General features: G+C 44.6%; 1 protein-coding gene across 1 annotated transcript; it reads right to left on the reverse strand.

Moving 5' to 3' along the window:
* Positions 1-13,820: 13,820 nt before the first annotated feature.
* LOC128459058 (SH3 and cysteine-rich domain-containing protein 3) lies at positions 13,821-20,318 on the reverse strand. Its single transcript, XM_053444164.1, has 12 exons — positions 20,170-20,318; positions 19,753-19,831; positions 17,184-17,340; positions 16,992-17,089; positions 16,801-16,882; positions 16,435-16,532; positions 16,158-16,224; positions 15,999-16,048; positions 15,721-15,824; positions 15,553-15,604; positions 14,754-14,891; positions 13,821-13,919 (listed from the first exon to the last, which is right to left on the reverse strand). Exons 1-12 carry the CDS (start codon positions 20,184-20,186, stop codon positions 13,821-13,823), a joined length of 1,041 nt encoding a protein of 346 aa, XP_053300139.1. The 5' UTR covers positions 20,187-20,318.
* Positions 20,319-21,018: the final 700 nt, after the last annotated feature.

The raw sequence follows: 21,018 nt of genomic DNA on the forward strand, positions 1-21,018 counted from the left end.
TTTGACAAGACAGAGCTGCGGCTTCATGGCCGACTGAATTTGTGTGATTAAAGAGACGACAAGCAAAACCATCTGCTTGTCACATCCATCTGTCATCGCCCAGCGTTCGCCATCAGCCGCACATCACTCAAAAACAACAGCAAGTTGTGGTGGGAGAGAAACAGAGAGAGGGGGCACGATCGCTGCGATGCCTCAGAGAGAGAGAGAGAGGCAAGGGGGGGGGGGGGGGCTGGGGAGAGAGAGGAGGGGGGGGGGGGGGGGGCTGAAGAGGACCGGGAGGTGAAGGAATGAGAGTCAGAGGGTGTGACTGAAAGTGAATGAGGGAGTGAGGGTGAAAAGACAGAGCCCAGGGGTGATGGAGAGAGGGCCCAACGCAGCAAGAAACTGGGAGAGATGGATGGAGGTCTGCTGCGGTTTTGTGCTGCACGTGTCGGAGGCGGCCCATTGAAGTCGCCCTGCTGTGGCCACAGATGGTCTTATAGTTACAGGAAGTGTCCTGCACGCTCCCACCAGTACACCATCGAATCTCAACAAAGCTTCATTCACTCTGGTTCCTGGAGTTTTCATACGTCGCTGTTCATAGTCCTTCCAACGACAGCCTATTGTGCGTATTTAAAGTGGAATGTGAATAAATAGATATGTATAGTAAGAAATATATATGGAATAGTACAGTATTAACAGGTATTGTATGATATAAGAACTATGAGCAGTAAGAAATATATATGGAATAGTACAGTATTAACAGGTATTGTATGATATTAGAACTATGAGCAGTAAGAAATATATATGGAATAGTACAGTATTAACAGGTATTGTATGATATAAGAACTATGAGCAAGATAAATATATAAAAATATATAAATATGAATATACTATAGGCGGGATAATACAGTAGTAAAAAAAGTAACAGTGTAGTGCAAATGTTCAAATGTTCAGTGCTCGGAGGAGGGTGTGTGGCAGTCCAAGCCAGGGTGGAGGGGGGGAAGTATAGTCAATGGAGAAGGTGTGTGTGGGGGGGGGGGGGGTTGCTGCTATCACTGTGGTGCAGAGTTCAGCAGGGTGAAAGCCGCAGGGATGAAGCTGTTCATGAACCTGCTAGTCCGGGAACGGAGGACCCTGTAGCGCCTCCCAGAGGGGAGGGGGGCAAACAGTCTGTGGCTGGGGTGTGAGCTGTCCTTGACAATGCTGCGCGCTCTCCGCAGACATCTCTTGCTCTGGACAGCTGCAATGGTGGGGAGTGAGGAACCTGTGATGCGTTGGGCAGTTTTCACCACCCTCTGCAGTGATTTCCAGTCCGCAACAGAGCAGCTGCCATACCACACTGAGATGCAGTTGGTGAGGATGCTCTCTATGGTGCAGCGGTAGAAATTCACCAGAATCTGAGAAGACAGATGGGTCTTCTTCAGTCTCCTCAAGAAGAAGAGTCGCTGGTGTGATTTCTTGACCAGGGTTGAGGTGTTGAGGGTCCAAGAGAGGTCCTCAGAGGTGTGGACACCCAGGAACTTGAAGCTGGTGACACGCTCAACCTCCGTCCCGTTGATATGGATGGGGGTGTGTGTGCCACCTTTCCCACAATGAGCTCTTTGGTCTTCTTGGTGTTGAGAGCCAGGTTGTTGTCGGCGCACCACTCCGTCAGATGCTGGACCTATTCTCTGTAGGCTGACTCATCGTTGTTGCTGATGAGGCCAGTCACCGTTGTATCGTCTGCAAACTTGACAAAGGTAATAGATACATGTACAGGTATACAGTCATAGGTGAAGATGGAGTAGATGAGAGGACTCAGCACACAGCCCTGTGGCCACCGGTGTTCAGGATGAGGGTTGAGGAGGTGTGGTTCTCTAACCTAACAGACTGGGGTCTGTTGGATAGGAAGTCCAGTATCCAGTTGCCCAGGAAAGTGTTGATGCCTAGGTCAGAGTTTCTTGATCAGTTTGGAGGGGATGATGGTGTTGAAAGCTGAACTGAAGTCTATTAACAGCATTCTTACATAGGAGTTGTTATTGTCCAGGTGAGAAAGTGCAGAGTGAAGTGCCGTGGAGATGGCATCCTCCGTACTCCTGTTCTGGCGGTAGGCGAATTGGAAGGGGTCCAGTGTGGGTGGTAAACAGGTTTTGAGGTGAGCCAGGACCATCCTCTCGAAGCACTTCATAATTGTGGGGGTGAGTGCAACAGGGCGGAAGTCGTTGAGGCTCGCTGCAGTGGAGTGTTTAGGCACCGGCACGATGGAGGTTGTTTTAAAGCACGGGGGGACAGCTGCTTGGGCCAGTGACAGGTTGAATATGTCAGTCAAGACCTCAGCTAGCTGCCCAGCACAGGCTCTGAGCACGCGTCCGGGGATGCCATCATGGCCCGCAGCCTTACGTGCATTGATCCTGCTCAGTGCAGCACAAACGTCGATGGAGGAGAGTGTGAGGGGCTGGTGGTCTGTAGTGAGCACAGCCTTGATAGCCGCCTCCTGGTTGTCCCTGTCGAAGCGAGCATAAAAGCTGTTAAGCTCGTCAGGGAATGAGTCATCGCTGTTTTGGGGGTTGGTGTTGGTGGGTTTGTGGTTAGTTAAAGCCTGGATGCCTTGCCACATATGTCGGTGATCGGAGTTGTTCTTGAAGTGCCCCTCAAACCTTAGCTTGTGGCAGTGCTTGGCCTTCTTGATGCCCCTCTTCAGGTCAGCCCTGAATGAACTGTAGGCCTGATCATCACCTGATCTGAAAGCAATGTCTCGTGCCTTCAGCAGTAGGCGGATCTCTTTGTTCATCCATGGCTTCTGGTTAGGGAATGTATTGATACGTTTGAGGGTGGTGACACTGTTGATGTTGGTGTTGATGAAGTCCAGAACAGAAGAGGCATAGGAGTCGATGTCCGTGTGGGAGTCCAGTGTGGCCTGAGCGGCAAACGCCCTCCAGTCTGTGTTTTCGAACCGGAGCTGGAGTGCAGTGTCTGCTCCCTCTGGCCACACTTTAACTGTCCTCACTTTGGGTTTCACACGTTTGATGAGTGGTGTGTATTTGGGGAGTAGGAACAAAGAGAGGTGGTCATACTGTCCTAGGTGGGGGAAGGGGACGGCTTTGTAAGCACCAGCCATGCTGGTGTAAAAATGGTCCAAAGTCTTGACTCCTCTCGTTGTACAGGAGACATGTGGTGGAATTTTGGGAGTACAGTCTTCAGGCTGGAGTGGTTGAAGTCACCCGCAACAATAATGGCTGCCTCCGGGTGTGATGTCTGACGTTTGGTAATGGCAGCATGCAGTTCTTTCATTGCCAGCTTAGCATTAGCATCAGGGGGGATATAGGCTGCAGTCACAACAGTAGATGTAAACTCTCTGGGCAGATAGAACGGTCTGCACTTAACCATGATATATTCCAGGTTAGGAGAGCAGTGACTCTCAATGATGACAGTGTCCATGCACCAAGCTTTGTTCACATAGATGCAGAGGCCCCCACCTCTTACCGGAGTCATCAGCTGTTCTATCCGCCCGGAGGAGGTAGCGCCCCGTTAGCTCGACGGCACTATCGGGAACGCTGCTGTTGAGCCATGTTTCTGTGAAAATCATGATGATGCAATCCATAATCCATTTGTGTGTGGTGATCCGCAGCCGCAGCTCATCCATTTTGTTCGCCAGAGACCGAACATTGGCGAGGAAAAGGCTAGGAAGAGATAGCCGGTGAGAAGTTAGCTTTAGCTTAGCCCTTAGCCCTTAGCCCACGTCTCTTCCCCCGTCTTTGTTTACGATCTCGACGCCGCCTGTGAGCACTTCCGGTCAGCGCGGCCGCGTTGGTAGCCTCGGTAACTCTGACGATCTCGGGAATGAGCCTTGGACCATCGAAAAAGTGGGTAGAAGAACAAGATCCGATGTCTAAAAGATCCTGTTGGCTGTAGACGGTATTCGAAAGACTGTTCTGAGTGAACAGACTTGAAACGAGTAGGCAGATAATAACTATTTAGCTAAATCTGGGGAGACGCTGAGACTCGCATTGTGCACGCGCCGCCATCTTGGTATGGTTCACACACACTGAGCCTCAGACGTTTAGTTAGATTTTGCCTGCCAAATGTTTTCATTCATACTTTCTTTTTAGTAAATTCAGGCACATTTGTCCACTTCATCGTTGAAATAACTGTTTGTTAAGTTGGGTCATTGAGATATTTGAAGTACTCTGAGAGATGAATGTATTATGGGCGGCTGTGGCTGAGGGGTAGAGTGGTCGTCATCCAACCTGAAGGTCGGCGGTTCGATCCCCAGTCTGACCTATCTGCATGCCGAAGTGTCATTGGGCAAGATGCTGAACCCTGAATGGCTCCCCATAGAATAACAAAGTGCTGCGAATAGATGCACTGTATGAATGTGTGTGTGAATGGGTGAATGTAAAACTGTACTGTAAAGCGCTTTGAGTGATCATCAAGACTAGAAAAGTGCTATATAAATACAATTTACCATTATTATATGTCTCGATGACCATTAAATCCATTAACACGACCTGGGCTGAATATTACACAATATGTAAATTCTCACTTTTTTATTCTGCAGATGTACTTTGATGTCAGAGGCAAATTTCACAGTAGGACAATAAAGTCTATCGCATCATATTTAATCTTATGTTATCTCAACTTATGTTATCTGATCTTATTATTGTCCAAAAATATATATTTATTTAGAAATGTGTTTTTTAGGTTTAAACTTATCTTTGTTGTTGTTTCAAATGTCCTCAGATTAATCTATGGTGTAAATAATCATCAGCAGCAGCAGCAACAGTGTGAGCACCCTCTCTTCTGGTAGAACAGGAAACACAGGACAGAGATACGGAGAGAGAGAGTGACTGGATTCACACAAAAGCTGAGTCAAGACTGGGAAATAAAGGACGGTGAAGACACCTTGTTGCTTCATTGTTTTTCTACGTGCTCTCCTTCCGTCTTTCACAATTTTTTCATTCAGTTGCCGTTGTTCTCTTCTTCCTTCCCTCTCTCTCTCTCTCTCTCTCTTCTCTCCGTTCACCTCAACAATGTCCTCTCATCCTCAGAATAAAACACAGTCAGCAAAGGGGCCTTTGGGAGTTTGTGGGAAAACCAGCCCTCATCTTTCATCTCACCATCCCAGCCCTGTTCTCCCTCTCCCCCTCCTTCTCCAGAGTTTCTGTCTCCTTTTCTCTTCTTCCTCCTCCCTTTCCCTCTCTCTCTATCTCCCCCAGCCACTTTCTCTCCATCTTTTTCTTCTCTCCCTCCCACCAACTCTCTCCAGGATTATCGATTTAGCGTAGGCTGTGATTGAGTCTCACTGGGTGTAATGTGGGCCCTAAGGTGTCTTCTGAATGGAGAGCATCATGAGTTATGGACTAACTATAGTCACTCTTCCACAACACCTGAATCACACACACACACACACACACACACACACACACACACACACACACACACACACACACACACACACACACACACACACACACACACACACACACACACACACACACACACACACACACACACACACACAGTGAGAGAGAAATTGCTTTCTCCAATGCAAACCAACCCTTGTGTGCAAAAACAAGGACACACATTGATCATAGTTACACCCGCTGACACACACACGCACACACATACACACACAGTTGATCTGATGCTCATTATAGACATTACTTTACTTCATACTACATAGGTGAATATGTTATAAACCTGCTTTTGCTCATTTGCATTCAGAGGGATTGAATCTACCTGTGACCTCTGAGGTTATTTTAATCCAATCACAGGTAAATCACACACATTATCAAATTAAATAATCCATCCCTCCACTATCTCTACCACTTATCATTCATGGAGTAAAACCACACAGACCCAGGGAGAACAAACTCCACACAGACAGACCCGGACGCAGCACCCAGAGGCCACAGTGCTGAACCACTGCTCCAACGTGCCAGCCTGCCATTATACGATATATCATAACATTATACCATATAATAACATCATACAATATAACATGTGATTGAACAACCTCAGCAGCCACAGATTGAACCGTGCACAATTGAGACAACATAGATTTTATGAAAGCTTTACTCACCGTCAAGACAGGAGCACCACTCAAGTGTCCGTGTTGAACCATGTCAGTATCATCTCCTTCCAGTCACCAGAGGACAGGCAGGAATCAAACCTTTCACGTGTGAAGCGCAGGCTCATCCATGTCGAGTGGAAAGTGTTGTCTCTGTGTGGAAAAGAAGTGTTGCTAGGTTAAAATACTGCAGCTGTGTTTATCAAAGTACTTTAACCCAATACTTGGAGACCTAGTTTGCATTTTGTGCTAGTTTATGCTTTAACTTCACTAAACTTCAGAGGGAAAAGTACTTTATGGTCCAATACAAAGCTCAGTTGCATTTCACAACAAAAGTTGTATTCATAAACACACAGTAAGTTTCTAAACCACCTGTTAACAGTGCAGTGACAGCATCTAAAGCAACAACATCAAACTGCTGGGCGCCGTAATCTGTTCATCATCATAACAAGTCGGGGGCATTAATTATACAACAGCATGAGTCACAGCAATTAAATAATGAGTACCACTACTTAGGATACTTCTATATTTTGAAGGCTGACACAGTTGCTGAAAACAGGATGTTGACGCTAGAATAATCGTTTGAACCATTTAAAGTAAATCTTCATTTCTTATATTTGATGTTTTATTAATTCTTCTTAAGATATTAAGTTAAAAACCCCTTTAGGTTGTTGGTAATGAATCAATAATCAACAGGTTCATTGAGAACTACTTGACAATCACGTGTTGTGGCAGACAGGTGATGTATTTAAACCTGGTAAATATCTGGAGTGAGAAAACGCAGTAAAGTTGTTGAGTAAAGTAAGTCAAGGTGTCAGACTGTGTCCAATGGTGCAGACATTCGAGGTGTTCACCTGTGGAGTCGGTCGGTTGTTCCATGTCGGTGGGAGCTGCAGCAGCTGGAGGAAGAAGGGACACTGACACCTGCTGACACCGAGAGAAACTTTACAGCCCGGAAGTTGGAGAATAGCCACTTCCTTCACCCGCAATATCTGACGTCACAGTCCTAAGGCCCGCCCCCTGGACGCGTTCATTAGTTTTATTTTTATTTTGTTCAGTGGTGGTGATTACTACCCTGTAAAATATACTCTGTTAAAAGTAAATGTTGACAATGTTTAGGTACTCCAGTCTTTAAATATAATTAGAAAAAACTTTTACAAATAAAAGTACTAAATGCAGAGCTTAGCAAATAGCAAAGCTAAATTGACAATGTTATACTTTCACATATTATATTATAATGTAGCACCAATGACTCAGCAGCAATGTACTGTTGTAGTTGGTGCAGTTGTTTATGAGCTTAATGATTTATTTCATTAATGGAAAATAATTAATGTTTGCATTTAACAAATCTGAAGCATTTAACAAAAACAGTTGCTGGTCACTTTGCTGTCAATCTTACTGCTGTACTTGTGCACGCTAGTTGTAATATATGACAAATTGTTTTGTTTGATTTTATCCAATAGTCAAAAAGAACATGTGTGAGAAAACATGGTTACCTCCAGTATTTTTCCCAGGCCAGTATCACATACACACACATAGGGATTCCAGAGGTCCACAGGATCACTGACCAGGCCCGATTCTCTACAAAAAAAGAACAAATTCGGCAAAAAGAGAAAACCTGCGAGGAGGTCACTCACAGACAGTTGCCCTCTACACAACTTACCAGGGTGCAGTCGGAGCCAGAGCACGAGAAATGGAAAACACACAGAGATGAAATAAAAATACATAGCGTCCCAGTGAGAGCAGAAAAGATACCTTTTATGAAAAGGTGAATAATAACAGAGAAGACTTAATGCAAATGTTATTTGGAAATAGGACACTCTGTGAGAAAGTGACTGAGAGGCTGCAGGGCGATCTACCTGCTCCTGCTCAAGTGGATTCAGTATCAGGCACCTGAATTAACAGGATTGATTTCAGGGGGTCGCTTTACAGTGCAGGATGTACCACATACACTGATGGCAGATTGGGAGCCTCTAACAGGTCTGCATCATTGATTAAAAGGCAGTTACTTTAGCAGAAGTCGCTTGTATTTGCCGCTGATGTCTCCAGATATATGCTCACTTTTATCTGAGCATTACCCCCCCCCCCCCCCCTCATCGAACACCCAACTACCTGCCCCAAAACCAAGACGCTCATTGTAATTCGTGAATCCTATTAGGATTGGCCCCAGAGTCGGCCTCTGCTTAGCAAATAAATAATGGTAATGATGATGATCCCTCATCTTGTCACTGGGGCTCTCCCCCGGGGGCCTCGCGGTGCAGGTGGAGGGAGCCTCTCTCGGCCTAATTGGTTCCAACCCTGCAGTCTTCTCTCCAGCCTTTTCTCTCACCCTCCCTCCCTCCCTCACACACACACACACACACACACACCGTCTCTCTCTCACTGGGCCCCAGTTCTTGTCTTTCTCTCAATGTGTTTGTGTGTGTGTCATCACCATCTTTATTCTAATCCAACACAAGCATGAAATCACACCAACACATCAGCACTTTGCAGGTTTTTTGTCCACAAACAGATGGATTAACAGAAGTGAACACACGCACACACACACACACACACACACACACACACATAAACACACACCCATTGTTACGCCTCTTTTATGCCAAAGAGGCGATTGACTCCTTTCCCACTGTCAGTAGAGGAGTGTCATAAAGTGACTGTTGGTATGTAAATACAGTGCAGATCCGGTAGAGGGCTCTATCACTACTTGCACAGGTGGGATGAGTTAAGGTCGAGGGAGGAGTGGATATGAACACAGCCCCCACACTGGTCATGTTGTAATGTTGCAGCCTGTTTCCTGGAATAAAGCTACTTCAAAAGAAGTTTCTTTTGAAATCTGAAGATATCACAAGAGGTTTGCATGTTTCTTTTCTTTTTCCAGGTGACTCATGTTTGACTTCAAAAGCAATGGAAACAGAAGCTCTCACTGGCTTGAAAGTGTTAGATCTTCCACGATATGAAAAAAAATCCCAGCTGCTCCCCAAAAAAAAAGTAAATAAATGTTCATTAAAATAACAGTCATATCTTTATTCATATAGCACTTCTCAAAACAAAGTTACAAAGTGTTTCACACGTTAAAAACACAAAAATACATAAAAGCATGAATAAAATAAATAAAACATTCAACATGTGACAGAAATTTAAGCCTGACTACACATTACAATTATAAAAACTATAAAATCAGGGAATGGAGGATATTCCCAAGTCTTGACCCTCAAATAGTGAGGACCAGCCCAAATGTCCGCCCCTTAAAATGGTGCTCATTAAGATATTATTATATGCACACACACACACACACACACAGGCACACGCACACGCACGTTTACACGCACACACCCTCATTAGATTTTTACTTACAAAAAAAGACACAATTTGTATCTCACAAGATTGCTGTGTCATTCTGAATGTACGAGTAATGGAGATTAATAATTGTACAAATCAGATTAGATAATTGAATTTTTGGCGCCTGAGTGAAAAATGGAAGGGAATGAAAGGGATGTTATTCTGCAACACCTATTAAAAGGATCGTGTCAGGGCTTTAATCTATTGCTTTAGATGTTCTGTCAGGAAATAGGAGATTCGATGCACATACACACACACACATTTGAACATCTATCTTAGTAAGGACACTCCAGCCCCTTACCTTAACATTAACCATCAAAACTAACTCTAACCCTAACCCTAACCCTAACCCAAACCCTGATCTTAACCTTAACCTTAACCTTAGCATAAACCGAATTCTAACCCTATCCCTAAAACAAAAAGGACAAATCTTTCAAGCCCTAAATCTTTGTGAAAGGCCTAAAGCATTGTGATGGTCTTAGGTGCGACAGGAGAAGCAGAATCTGTGTCAACGCTTGGAAGAGACTCTCTGAAGCCTTTTTCTGAAAATCAATGGCTCTGCAGCCGGCGGACGAAAGATGGATCTTTTCTCCCCGACTGGTGGTTAAATGGGATTCTGAATGTGGTGGGTCAATGGGACGATGCGGAGCCTGTACTCTTTAAAAAGGGATGCGTCACGTCCGATGCCTGCAGTTCAACATCTGGCAAAGTTGTTGTACTTTTCGGTCCCAAATGACATGTAACATGTTCAGGGAGGCTCCTGCTGAAGTAACGAGTTGTGTGCAGGTGTGAGTGTGATAGTTAACACCTCACAGTCACAAATTAAGGAGAGGAGGCTTGTGGAACTTTTAACACTGATTTGATCCCTCGATTTAATACAGAATACTCATCTAATCTTAGCCTAATGAATGTCTGCATTTGATCATTTAAATACTGTATAGATATTGTATTTAATCTGCTTTATAGCACAGTTACTTGTGATGTATATACTGTATATGAATACATGAAATAAGATTCAAGATTCATCACGTGATCTTGTTGGTTACAGTCTTTGAAACAGACACGTTGCACATCAGCTTCACAACTGTTCTTCACAACAAACACACACTGTCTCCCTGAGCTGTGTGAACTCGGTTCAGAGAATAACAGCAGGACTTTCTTTACTCTACTTACTATATCCGGTGCAACAGGGACCTCTGTGGGCTAAGATCGCAATTACATGTTACCGGTGTCTTAAGCACAACAATAGGGTAGATTATTAAAGAGAGAAAGAAAGAAAGAAAGAAAAAAAAAACGTAATACAAAATAACTGTGGATATACATTTTTTTTTTAATAAAAGTTTCATACCATCCTTAGGCTTCAATAAACTTTCTCCATGCAGATATTTTTCAAGTTCATCATGTTTTTCATATACAATTTTCTTTTTGATTTAGTTCATTTGAGGGTTGCTAGTTGAATTATTCTGGGTATGAAGGGCAGGCATGATAAGCTAATGCTCCAGCCTGCACCTTTTTGTAAACTTATTGCAATGTTTTTTTTTAACAAATCCTTAGTTTGAAATGTGTTTTGTGCATAGCGTAAAGTGAACTCTTGAATTAGCTTGTTGGACCTGTTGGTGAGGTTACTGTACTGCTAAAAAGCAACAGTATAAGCAAGTAAATTGATCTTTGTTTGTTATATGTAACTATTGTATTATGTCCAATTATTTTATAAAGATACAAAAATACGATTTTGACTTACTAGCGTCATTCTTAAGTATTTTAAGTAAATGATTCAGAATCATAGCTCAGACTTTATCCACCGAAACTTGAATTCTCTTGTCCTGAACTGCCCACATTCATTTAGCATCATGCCACCGCCCCCCCCCCCCCCCCCCCCCCCCCCCCTGGCCCTCGCCCTCTCACCGCTGCACCCACATATAAAAACCATCCACCCACACAAACGACAAACATCTTGGCATCCCCCTCCTCCATCCTGCCTGTGTGGAGTGGCAGGGTCAGGGGGTCAGGGATGACAACATGGCAGCTGTGATATCCTCCGCGCGGTCCTCTCGGGCCAGGGCGGCATGAAGCAGAGGCTGTTGCTCAGGAGGAAGTGACCCGTGTCTGAAGGGGGGCTCTGTCGCCCAATCAGACGACTGCTGAGGCCTGGCAACGCTACCTGCTTGGGCCTCGCTGCTCCTCTCCTCTGACAGACAACAGAGGAGGAAGGAGCCGTGACCAGACAAGTCTTTCTCTGCGTGTGAACTGTGTGTGTGTGTGTGTGTGTGTGTGTGTGTGAGAGAGAGAGAGGAGAGAGGAGAGAGGAGAGCAAACAAACAGGTGGTGACTGAGTCAATCAATTTCATCAAGAAAAATAAATAGAGAAAGATGAAATTGAAAGAAAGGAAGGATTCTTTTGTAACAGCAATTAGAAGTCAAGTTCTAATTACAGGAAGCTGAAGTGAAACTGTCTGTTCGTCTGGTTCCATGTTATTCAGGCCCAGTGATGCCGGTAACGCGCTACTTAGTAACGCGTTACTCTAATCTGACCGCTTTTTTCAGTAACGAGTAATCTAACGCGTTACTATTTCCAAACCAGTAATCAGATTAAAGTTACTTGTCCAAGTCACCTTGCGTTACTATTTCGGTATTTGTGGTTAGCCCGCTGGGCACGTCCTGCGGCTGGGGGAGCAGTCGCCCCGTCGCCCTCCTCACCACGCCGCCGGAGGCTCGGTGTGCGGCACTCCTCGACGTTTTTTTAGGGGGGGAGGTGCTCGTCCGCGGTGCGGGGGCTTTCCTTATAGTATGCCGCGGGGCGGTGTCCGTCGGCGCTGCGGAAGGCGGGGACCGGTTGGAGGGGACCGGGTACGACGGTCGGCGACAGCGACTCTGGACGTGTGTCGGGCTCTTCTCGCGGATCACCTCAGCTACAGCGCCCGTTAGGGGAACCCTCCGTTCGCGCTGGGGGGGGGGGGGGGGGGGGGGGGGCCTCCGGCGGTGTCTAATAAAGTTAGTGTTGGCCAAACCGGTTGTCATTTTTATGTTGAGGCGGCGGGGGTGTTGTCGGCAGCTGCTGAATGTAACTAATAAAGTAACTTGTAATCTAACTTAGTTACTTTTAAAATCAAGTAACTTGTAATCTAACTTAGTTACTTTTAAAATCAAGTAACTTGTAAAGTAACTAAGTTACTTTTTCAAAGTAACTATGGCAACACTGTTCAGGCTGTGTTTAACACTTGGACGTCTCCACAGACGAACAGACACCATTCCCTGCATTCCCCCGTCTCCCTTTACATAGCGAACTGTCCCCACTGTGCTTTCTTTGACTAATGACACTGCAGTCGGGTCAGATACAAAAAATATCTCTGCTTCCTTTACAAGATCTGTAAATTCCTCCCTCTCATCTTCATCAGACATTTGCTCATCTGCATGTGAGCAAATGGATAAATTCTTACCTTTGCTTTGACCGACACCAGTCATGTGTTTGTTTGAAAAAGTCTCCACACACACAAACACACACACAGTTCAGAAGTTGTTATAATAACAATGGTAAGATGTTAAAGAGGCACAGAAACACAGAAACAATCAGTCCTTTTATGTCAAAACAAATAATCTATTGAAATAAAATAAAGGTAATCAATAATGATAAAATAATAATGCATAAGCTGTTACACACCTGTTTTTAAGGTTTACATTTTACAACAAAAAAGTCACAATGAGTGTAAAACTGCTTCCAGACATGAAGGTGACATCTTCCCGAGTTCACTTTTCACATATGAAGACTGCAGCAGGAGATTGTTCCGGTCGGACGGACGATGTCACCACAGCAGGGACATGTCTGGAACGCTCAGGCGACAGGTGGCTTCTGGGTAGATGCTCCAGGAGGCAGGACATGACCGTCTCATGCCGTCCCTGCTGCCGGATTGAGAATCTCAGTGATATAGAGACATTTGTTTTCTTTCGGTTTCAGGTCCGTCGTGTGATGGATACGTCACCAACACGTGGTCATTTTCCTGCTGTATTCTCACATGAGCTCACACTGACATTATCCGGATGTTTTACGAGGGGGGGCCGCGAGGAAAAGTTCCAGAAAGAGTCCTAAACAACTGACCGGGACATTTGTGCTCTCACATGCAGCCCTTTTGGAAAATGTTCAAAAGTCTCGATCCTCAGACGCTTCATCTCTCGTCCAAGAAGCTTCTTCAAATGTGCGCACTCTCTGAAAGCAGCTAAATGGTCTTACAGATCTTTTTATTCAACACTTGACCGTGCAAATGAAGGAGGTATTAGATTGTCACAAGGTATCCTGCATTTAAGATTTGTGCTCTGTGATGTGATGACTACGATGAAAGAACGTGTCACTGTAATGATGCTTCAGAGCAGAAATAGGGTTATTAGCTGCAGGAGGAGATGAAGCAGATACAGGAGCTGGCAGGAGGTGTGACCCCACGCCTGCTGCTCCTCCTCAGATCTCCTGCAGCAGGTTAGCGGGGAAGAAGCCGAGCTTTCGTCCCGTGCTGACCTTCAGGTAGCCGTTCACCTCCTCGCCCTTCTTTACCACAATCTGAGGACACACACAGCGAACACACACTTTTTGAAAACGGCAAAATTATAACGCTGAGCAGAAAACACAGTGTGAGGGAGAACAAAATGGATCTGATCCTGAAGTGAAGCAACCTTCTGAGGGACTTCATGTTATCTTGACTGTGGACTGTGAGCTTTTATAAGTGTCTTTGGGGATGTGACCCTAACAGCTGGATTTAACCAATGTCAAGTTAACGGTGGGGGTTTATACGATTATTTTCAAATTGTCATAAACTCAGAACCAAGAAAGGGAAAATAAGTTGGAGAAAACTGAGACCAGAATCTATAGTATCATTATAATTTGCAAATCTGTGTAAGAACTTTGCTTAATCTTATAACAAAAAAGAAAAGAAAGAAATATAATCTATAACCGTTATTCATCTGTCTAATGCTATCAAGATAGCCACAAATAAAGGCGTTTTAATTTCCTCAGTAACAGTGCCTTAGTTATTTTCTTCTTTGTTTTTACTTTTATATTCATTCCCTTTTACCCTGTGAAATCTGGATTCACAGATGTGTTGACACCTTACGTAATGAAGACTGCAGACACTGCAGCAGACGGACGTGCGTGTGCCTGAATAGTTTCCACGTCTTTACAGGAGAGAGAATTTAAAGTTAGAGTTGAAGCTAATTTACAGTGAGTGAGGGTTAAACAGGAGCAGCTGAGAGGTCTAACAGGTTAGTGACTGAGCGTAAATCACACAACCAGTTGTCTCCTAGTGTCAACATGACACATGCTTCTGTGTGTGTGTGTGTGTGTGTGTGTGTGTGTGTGTGTGTGTGTGTGTGTGTGTGTGTGTGTGTGTGTGTGGACCTGGTCTTTCTTCAGAGTGATCTGACCCATCTCTCTGTTGCCGACGAAGGAGCGTGTCACCTCGTAGACCGTCTCTCCTGCTCGCACCCGGATGATGTAGTTGGCCGGGATGAAGCCGGTTCTCACTCCGATCTTCCCCTGGTGGAACAGAAGCTGGGACAGTGAGGGGCTGCACCTCCAGGTTCACATTTAGACTGGTGCTTACATCGTTTAATAATCTAATCTGTTTTCCAGTGTGACTTTGAAACCTGAGAGACTGATACAAATAGGTGAATGGAGGATGATGATCCATTGAGGAGGAGGAGGAGGAGGAGGAGGAGGAGGAGGAGGGGGAAATATTCTCAGCTCCGGACCAAGAGAATCACAAAAACTACATTTCATCAGCTCTTTACTGGAATATTATACCAAACATTTAGTGAGAATCGATCACACCCAACCAGTTCAACTCATTTGATGAGATTTTAAATGATGCCATGACTTTCTTTTTCTCCAACACTGAACTCTTATTAAGTGCCTGTAAAATGAAGCTGCTACACCATCTATCTGGTTCCCAAGAGCTCGTCTTGGTTAAAAAATGAAAATCACAGACCAGTGACGGATAGGACTGGTTTCTATGGAGGACACTATCAATAGGAAAAGTGAGAGATTTAGATTATGAGCAAAATCTAATATTAGTTATAATGATCTTATTGAAGATTTTAAATTTCATAATTTCCGGATGAGACAGGGTTGAAATCATGACCTCAATCATGAATACACCCAGATGTGTTGTGTGAGAACAAATAGAATGAGGACTCACCCTCCACCACTCCTCGTTGGAGTCATCTATCACAGTGATGCGGTCCCCAGCGCTGAGGAGGAAACTGGATGTGAGTGTATGAAGATTGATCTGAAATAATGACCTGAGCTCAGAGATGACAGGTAGACTTCAGAGAGACGTCAGTGGAGGAGGGGGCGAGAGACTCACTGCACATCCAGGTCGTCCTTCTCCACGGCCTTGAAGCGATACAGAGCCAGGTAATAGTGAGACTGACTGAACACACCGATCTTCCCCGGCTGAGGTTTTTTACCCTGAGAGAAACAGGGAAAATACAGAATTAGGATTCAGCATCAGCGCTTGATTTGAAAATATCTACATGGTAACTTCATCAGAGTCGAAGTGCTCATTATCATCATGTTACCACTGCTGTCGTGTGTCATGATTATTCAATGTTATCATCATTAGCATCCTCCACGTTCTCCCACCTTTTCATCTGCAGGAGCTTTGTCGCCTCTTTTGTCTCCTTCCATGTTTGCTGCTCCGACAAAAACACAAAACGAACAAAGGGAGACGCTGAACGAAGGTCGCCAGTGGACTCAAACATGAGACGCACAATTGACCCACTTGACACCCTGTTCACTCACCTCCTTCCCCTCCCTCCTCCTCCTGCTTGGGCTGGGACTCATCTTCCTCCATCATCATCATCATCCTCTGGACAAAAGCACAATACAATCACAAAGTCTTCACTGTCCGACTTCTTCAGGACTGAATTGTACTTTAACAATTGGAGTAAAACCAACTTTAAGAAGATAGCAGTTTTAAAGGTCTGTAACACAATGCACCGTTAAAGGAAGTTAACCCTGGGAATACAACGATAAAGTCCAATGTCTGTGCAGTGAGACAGGTGGTGTCCACACTCACGTCCTTCTTGTCCTCGGAGCCTTTCTTCCGCTCCTTGTTGGCCATGATCACTCCGATCCGCAGCGTCTCAAACACGGGGTCGGTGCGGTTCGACTGCGCTGCCAATCAAACGCCATCAATCAATCAACAGAGAAAGTTAACCAGAGATATATTTATTTATTTTAGCTTAAAAATGAATGGAAGCGAAGTGAGTTCCTATTAATTTGCACATTTATCTTTGAATGATATCTACTGATCAGGTTAAAAGCTCTGAAACATAATATCACATTAAGCCCCTTTGTCTCATGCTGTATGATTTGAAAGCTTGATTTAGACTCTTTTAAGGTGAATGTCCTCTTTTTGCAGCAGTCGTCTTTTGGGACTCACAGAAGGGCAGCAGCTGGGAGACTGTGGCGTTCTGCTGGCTGCTGTACAGAGGAGAACTGTACGCTCTCCTGAATCCTGGAGGCTACAACACGAGAGGAGGCATGTGTTATACACAGAATAAAAATAGATGATCTGCTGTCCAGTCCAGTTTTGATTTAACATCAGATACGACTGTGGAACATGAGTCTCACAATTTTGCCAAAACACCTCTGGTGCTCCACATAGGACTGGCACTGGTGGTGGATGCTGGTTTTGCAGTTTTTGCATCGCAATGCAAACTTATTGTTCACTGAAAGGAAACAGAATAAAAAAACACAGATGAAGCTGCTGAAGTCCACTTTGCTTCATCAGGCAGGAAACACCAAGAGACCAGAGCAGCGTACAAACGATCATTCTCGCGCAGACGTCACAAAACTTGGGTTTTTTGCAGTAGTGGTCTTTGAACTTGTGAGGTCTGTCGTTCACTGGTTTGACTGGTTCCGGTGGAGAAGGTTCATCTTTCACTTCCTCTTCCACCTCCTCCTCGTAGATGAAGTAGAGCTGAAGATGAATGAGCAGGAAAGAGTAAAAAAACAAACGGTCAGCTGGAAGATAAAAGTGATCTACAGCAGGGGTTTTCAACCAGGGGTCCGCGGCCCCCTGGTGGTCCGTGACGGCATTGCAGGGGGTCCGCGAAATTCGCTTTGATATTTCAACACATTTCCAGATTACTCTTGAATGTCATTGTAACATTTACATAATGTTGCTTTAACATGGAATCCATCAGATTTCATTTGGTTGTGTCCACAATGTTGTGTTCATTGACTGTTTCATCTGTTTCAAATGAAGCAACAAACCTGGGTGTCAGCGTCTCACTGAATTGTTCTCTGGCTGTTTCTTTATTTATCCGGCACCACCCACCAACAATAAGAAAACATTTCTATTAATACTGACTCTCCCTGCTGCCGGAGTCACATGAGGTCGGTCTGCTCTTCACACAATCTGCATCGAGTCAGCCAGATCTGTGAAGAACAGCTTCACCACTGTGTGTGTGTGTGTTTATTATCATTCTGATCAAATTCACATTTTAGAAAGAACATCTGCTCGATAACGAGAGTTTTTGGACTCTTTTTGCATGGAGGCGCACACACACCAACACACAAACACACACACACACAAACACACACACACACACACACATATGCAAACCACAGGCGGGATGGGTTCAAAGGGTTCAGATCTCAAAATAGCCTCCAACAGAGACCAACACAATCCCCACCTGGATGTAACAAAGCTCGACATTGCTAAATATTCTACAGTCTATTCAGACAGAGACATGAGCTTGGCACACACACACACACACACACACACACACACACACACAAGGGACACTCGACAGACTGAACTGGCTCCGTGTCTCCATCACTGGCAGGATTAATGGCGTCCTGCCGTCGTCAGCCTGTGGATTTACGCCACAATAACTGATAACGCCAACAACAGTTCACACATTACAGCGTCATTACTCTGCGGCTCTCTTTAGCTGAAAGGATTCCTGAACAAGCTGCACCCCCAGTGCCTGAGGGCCTTCATCAACTTCCAACTTCCCCATCGGTCACATATCAGGGGAGCAGGAGAACACATGATGTGATATCTGTGAATATCCACTGTATTAAAAGAAGGGATTTGCAAGTAAAATGAAGCTCAGTGAACCCACGTTCCTACATCTGTGTTCTAATTCCCAGGAGGGATACGGATGTGAGCCACATGTAAATTGGCAAATGAGGCCCAAATATCCCAAATCCAATGTGGGCTTGTTCTGAATAAAATGTGCTCTTGGGCCGGATATGGGCCAGTTCTGGTATATTTAGTTTGTTCCAGGCTGACTTGTGGCTTTGCTCCTCCTTGATCGTGGCCCAAATCTGCAAAAACAGGAATGGACCTCCCACAAGCTCCACATGATATGAGGAGTGGAGTGCACAACATTGAAAATGTACATTTTAAGAAATACAGCACCTCCCTCTCCTGAATTAATCATGAAGAACTTGAATCGACTGCTCAAAGTGATTTAGAGCTTTGCAAGTCACATTCACACACATGCATTCAGCGCATTTCCCATCACAGCAAACCAGGATCTTGCCCAAAGACACCAAAGATTGGAGGAGATGGGGATCAAACCACCGACCTTCTGGTGGACGACTCTCTCTGCCTCCTGAACCACAGCTGCCACATAACCAAGTAGCATAGTCCTGTTAATAATCCACCTAACAGATTGTGAATGTTTTTCAATGTGACTACTTTAAACCATTTAAACCTGTTGAAAATGTGTTGTGTGGATTTTCCAAGAGTTCCTCAAATGTTCATTCAACGTTGGAGCAGTAATCTTTTGTTTTAACATGGCAGCAGAAATTCAGATGTTACGTATCTCATCTTTAAATAAAGCTGAAAGAAGTGAGTACTACTACTGTGGGCGGCTGTGGCTGAGGGGTAGAGTGGTCGTCCTCCAACCTGAAGGTCAGCAGTTCAATCCCCAGTCTGACCCATCTGCATGCCGAAGTGTCCTTGGGCAAAATGCTGAACCCCGAATGGCCCCCATAGAATAACTAAGTGCTGCGAATAGATGCACTGTGTGAATGTGTGTGTGAATGGGTGAATGTGAAACTGTACTGTAAAGCGCTTTGAGTGATCATCAAGACTAGAAAACCGCTAAATAAAGACAAAGCCATTTACTAACACTTTAACTTATTCACTAACATGGGTTTAACTTGTAACCAGTGACCATCTGACTTGTGATTGGGTCCTCGATATGTGTGTGTGTGTGTGTGTGTGTGTGTGTGTGTGTGTGTGTGTGTGTGTGTGTGTGTGTGTGTGTGTGTGTGTGTGTGTGTGTGTGTGTGTGCCATTAGTAAGCCATTAGTAAGCCATTAGTAAGCCATTAGTAAGCCATTAGTAAGCTCTGGATACTCCATGTCTCACCGTGTTGTCCTCCTCTTTCACCACGTTATCAGGGAGCGGGGGGTTGTCATGAATATCCACAGAGTCCTTCTCATCCACCCTGTCATCAGCGAGGAGCAAATGTCACATGGACAATGAAATGTTTGGAAAATAAAGTGTGACTAAGAATTCTCACGTATCAGAGTCTGTCTCAGAAGTTACAATCTAGGTTTTCTCTTCTGTAGTTGTCTGGTATCAAACAGTAGAGGATCAACTTTGTGTTGACTATTTTCTTCTGTTCAGCAAATTGATTATTTAATCATTTTTAACTCGTTTGCTTTTCTGATATTTTGAGACAATTCATACAAATACACAACTGGAAACCACACAGGCGTATCTCTCCTTCATATGAGGGACATTTGTTGGGAGAGTTATACACCATCTGCCGACAGAACTCACGAGTCGTAATGAGCCATGGTGTCTGGTCAGTTGGAGTTTTGTTCCTCCAGAGATTGAGGGATTCCACCAGCAGGTGTCACTGCGGACACAAAACACGGCAGCGTCACTTCAACTGCTCCAAAGGAGATTCTTCTCCCATTAAATGATCATTTCTGTTCGTTACGACTGAGGCGCAAACCAGTTTATTAGATCTGTCACTCTCCCACCAGTAACTCTCATGTTTCTTACCCCTTCGGATTCACATGAGTGGACAAAGTGTTAATATGTATAAAGATGCAGTGAAGGTCTCAGAGGAAGCAACTTGATCTTAAGTTAAAACCAGACTCACATGTAACTGGTACGTGTGAGAATAAACGTTAGAGGCACGGATATGAAAACATCAAGCGGCCAAACACTCGGAAACTGCTCAGAAAGTATTAGTGTGGGGTTAAAAATGACCACAGGAGGGTGGATCACTCTTCTGGATGCATGCACATGCAGAAATTACATCAACTGACCGTGAAACGTGAACACCACTTCTTATCAAAGGGATGTGATTCTCATAAAGTCAGTGCTGTCAACCTGTGGAGACTCTGTCCAGCTTTGTTCTACCAGCCTTGTTGTTTCTTTACATGCTCGACTTTCCAAATGAGGCTCCAACAGGTGGGAGATTGGGATGAGTAATGCTAGCAGCCCTGACTGTGTGTGTCTGTCCCTCATGTGACTGTTCTGGACAGCTGAGCACTTTATAAGCTGAGAAGCAAAAATCCAGAGTGCTCTGCTTCTGGTTCCTCACTCAGTAAAGAGTAATGTCAGAATTTTATCTCTCTCACACAAACTTGTAAATACCACTTATGTTACAAGCACATA

This window comes from Pleuronectes platessa, chromosome 2 (assembly GCF_947347685.1).
Source record: "Pleuronectes platessa chromosome 2, fPlePla1.1, whole genome shotgun sequence".
Classification (NCBI taxonomy): domain Eukaryota; kingdom Metazoa; phylum Chordata; class Actinopteri; order Pleuronectiformes; family Pleuronectidae; genus Pleuronectes; species Pleuronectes platessa.

Excerpts from the sequence above, each read along its gene's own strand:
- LOC128459058 (XM_053444164.1), bottom strand. Across the intron at positions 15,825-15,998 it reads AAGCTCCTGCAGATGAAAAG|GGTAAAAAACCTCAGCCGGG; the intron begins GTGGGAGAACGT and ends TGTTTCTCTCAG. Across the intron at positions 13,920-14,753 it reads TCACTCTGAAGAAAGACCAG|ATTGTGGTAAAGAAGGGCGA; the intron begins GTCCACACACAC and ends GTGTGTCCTCAG.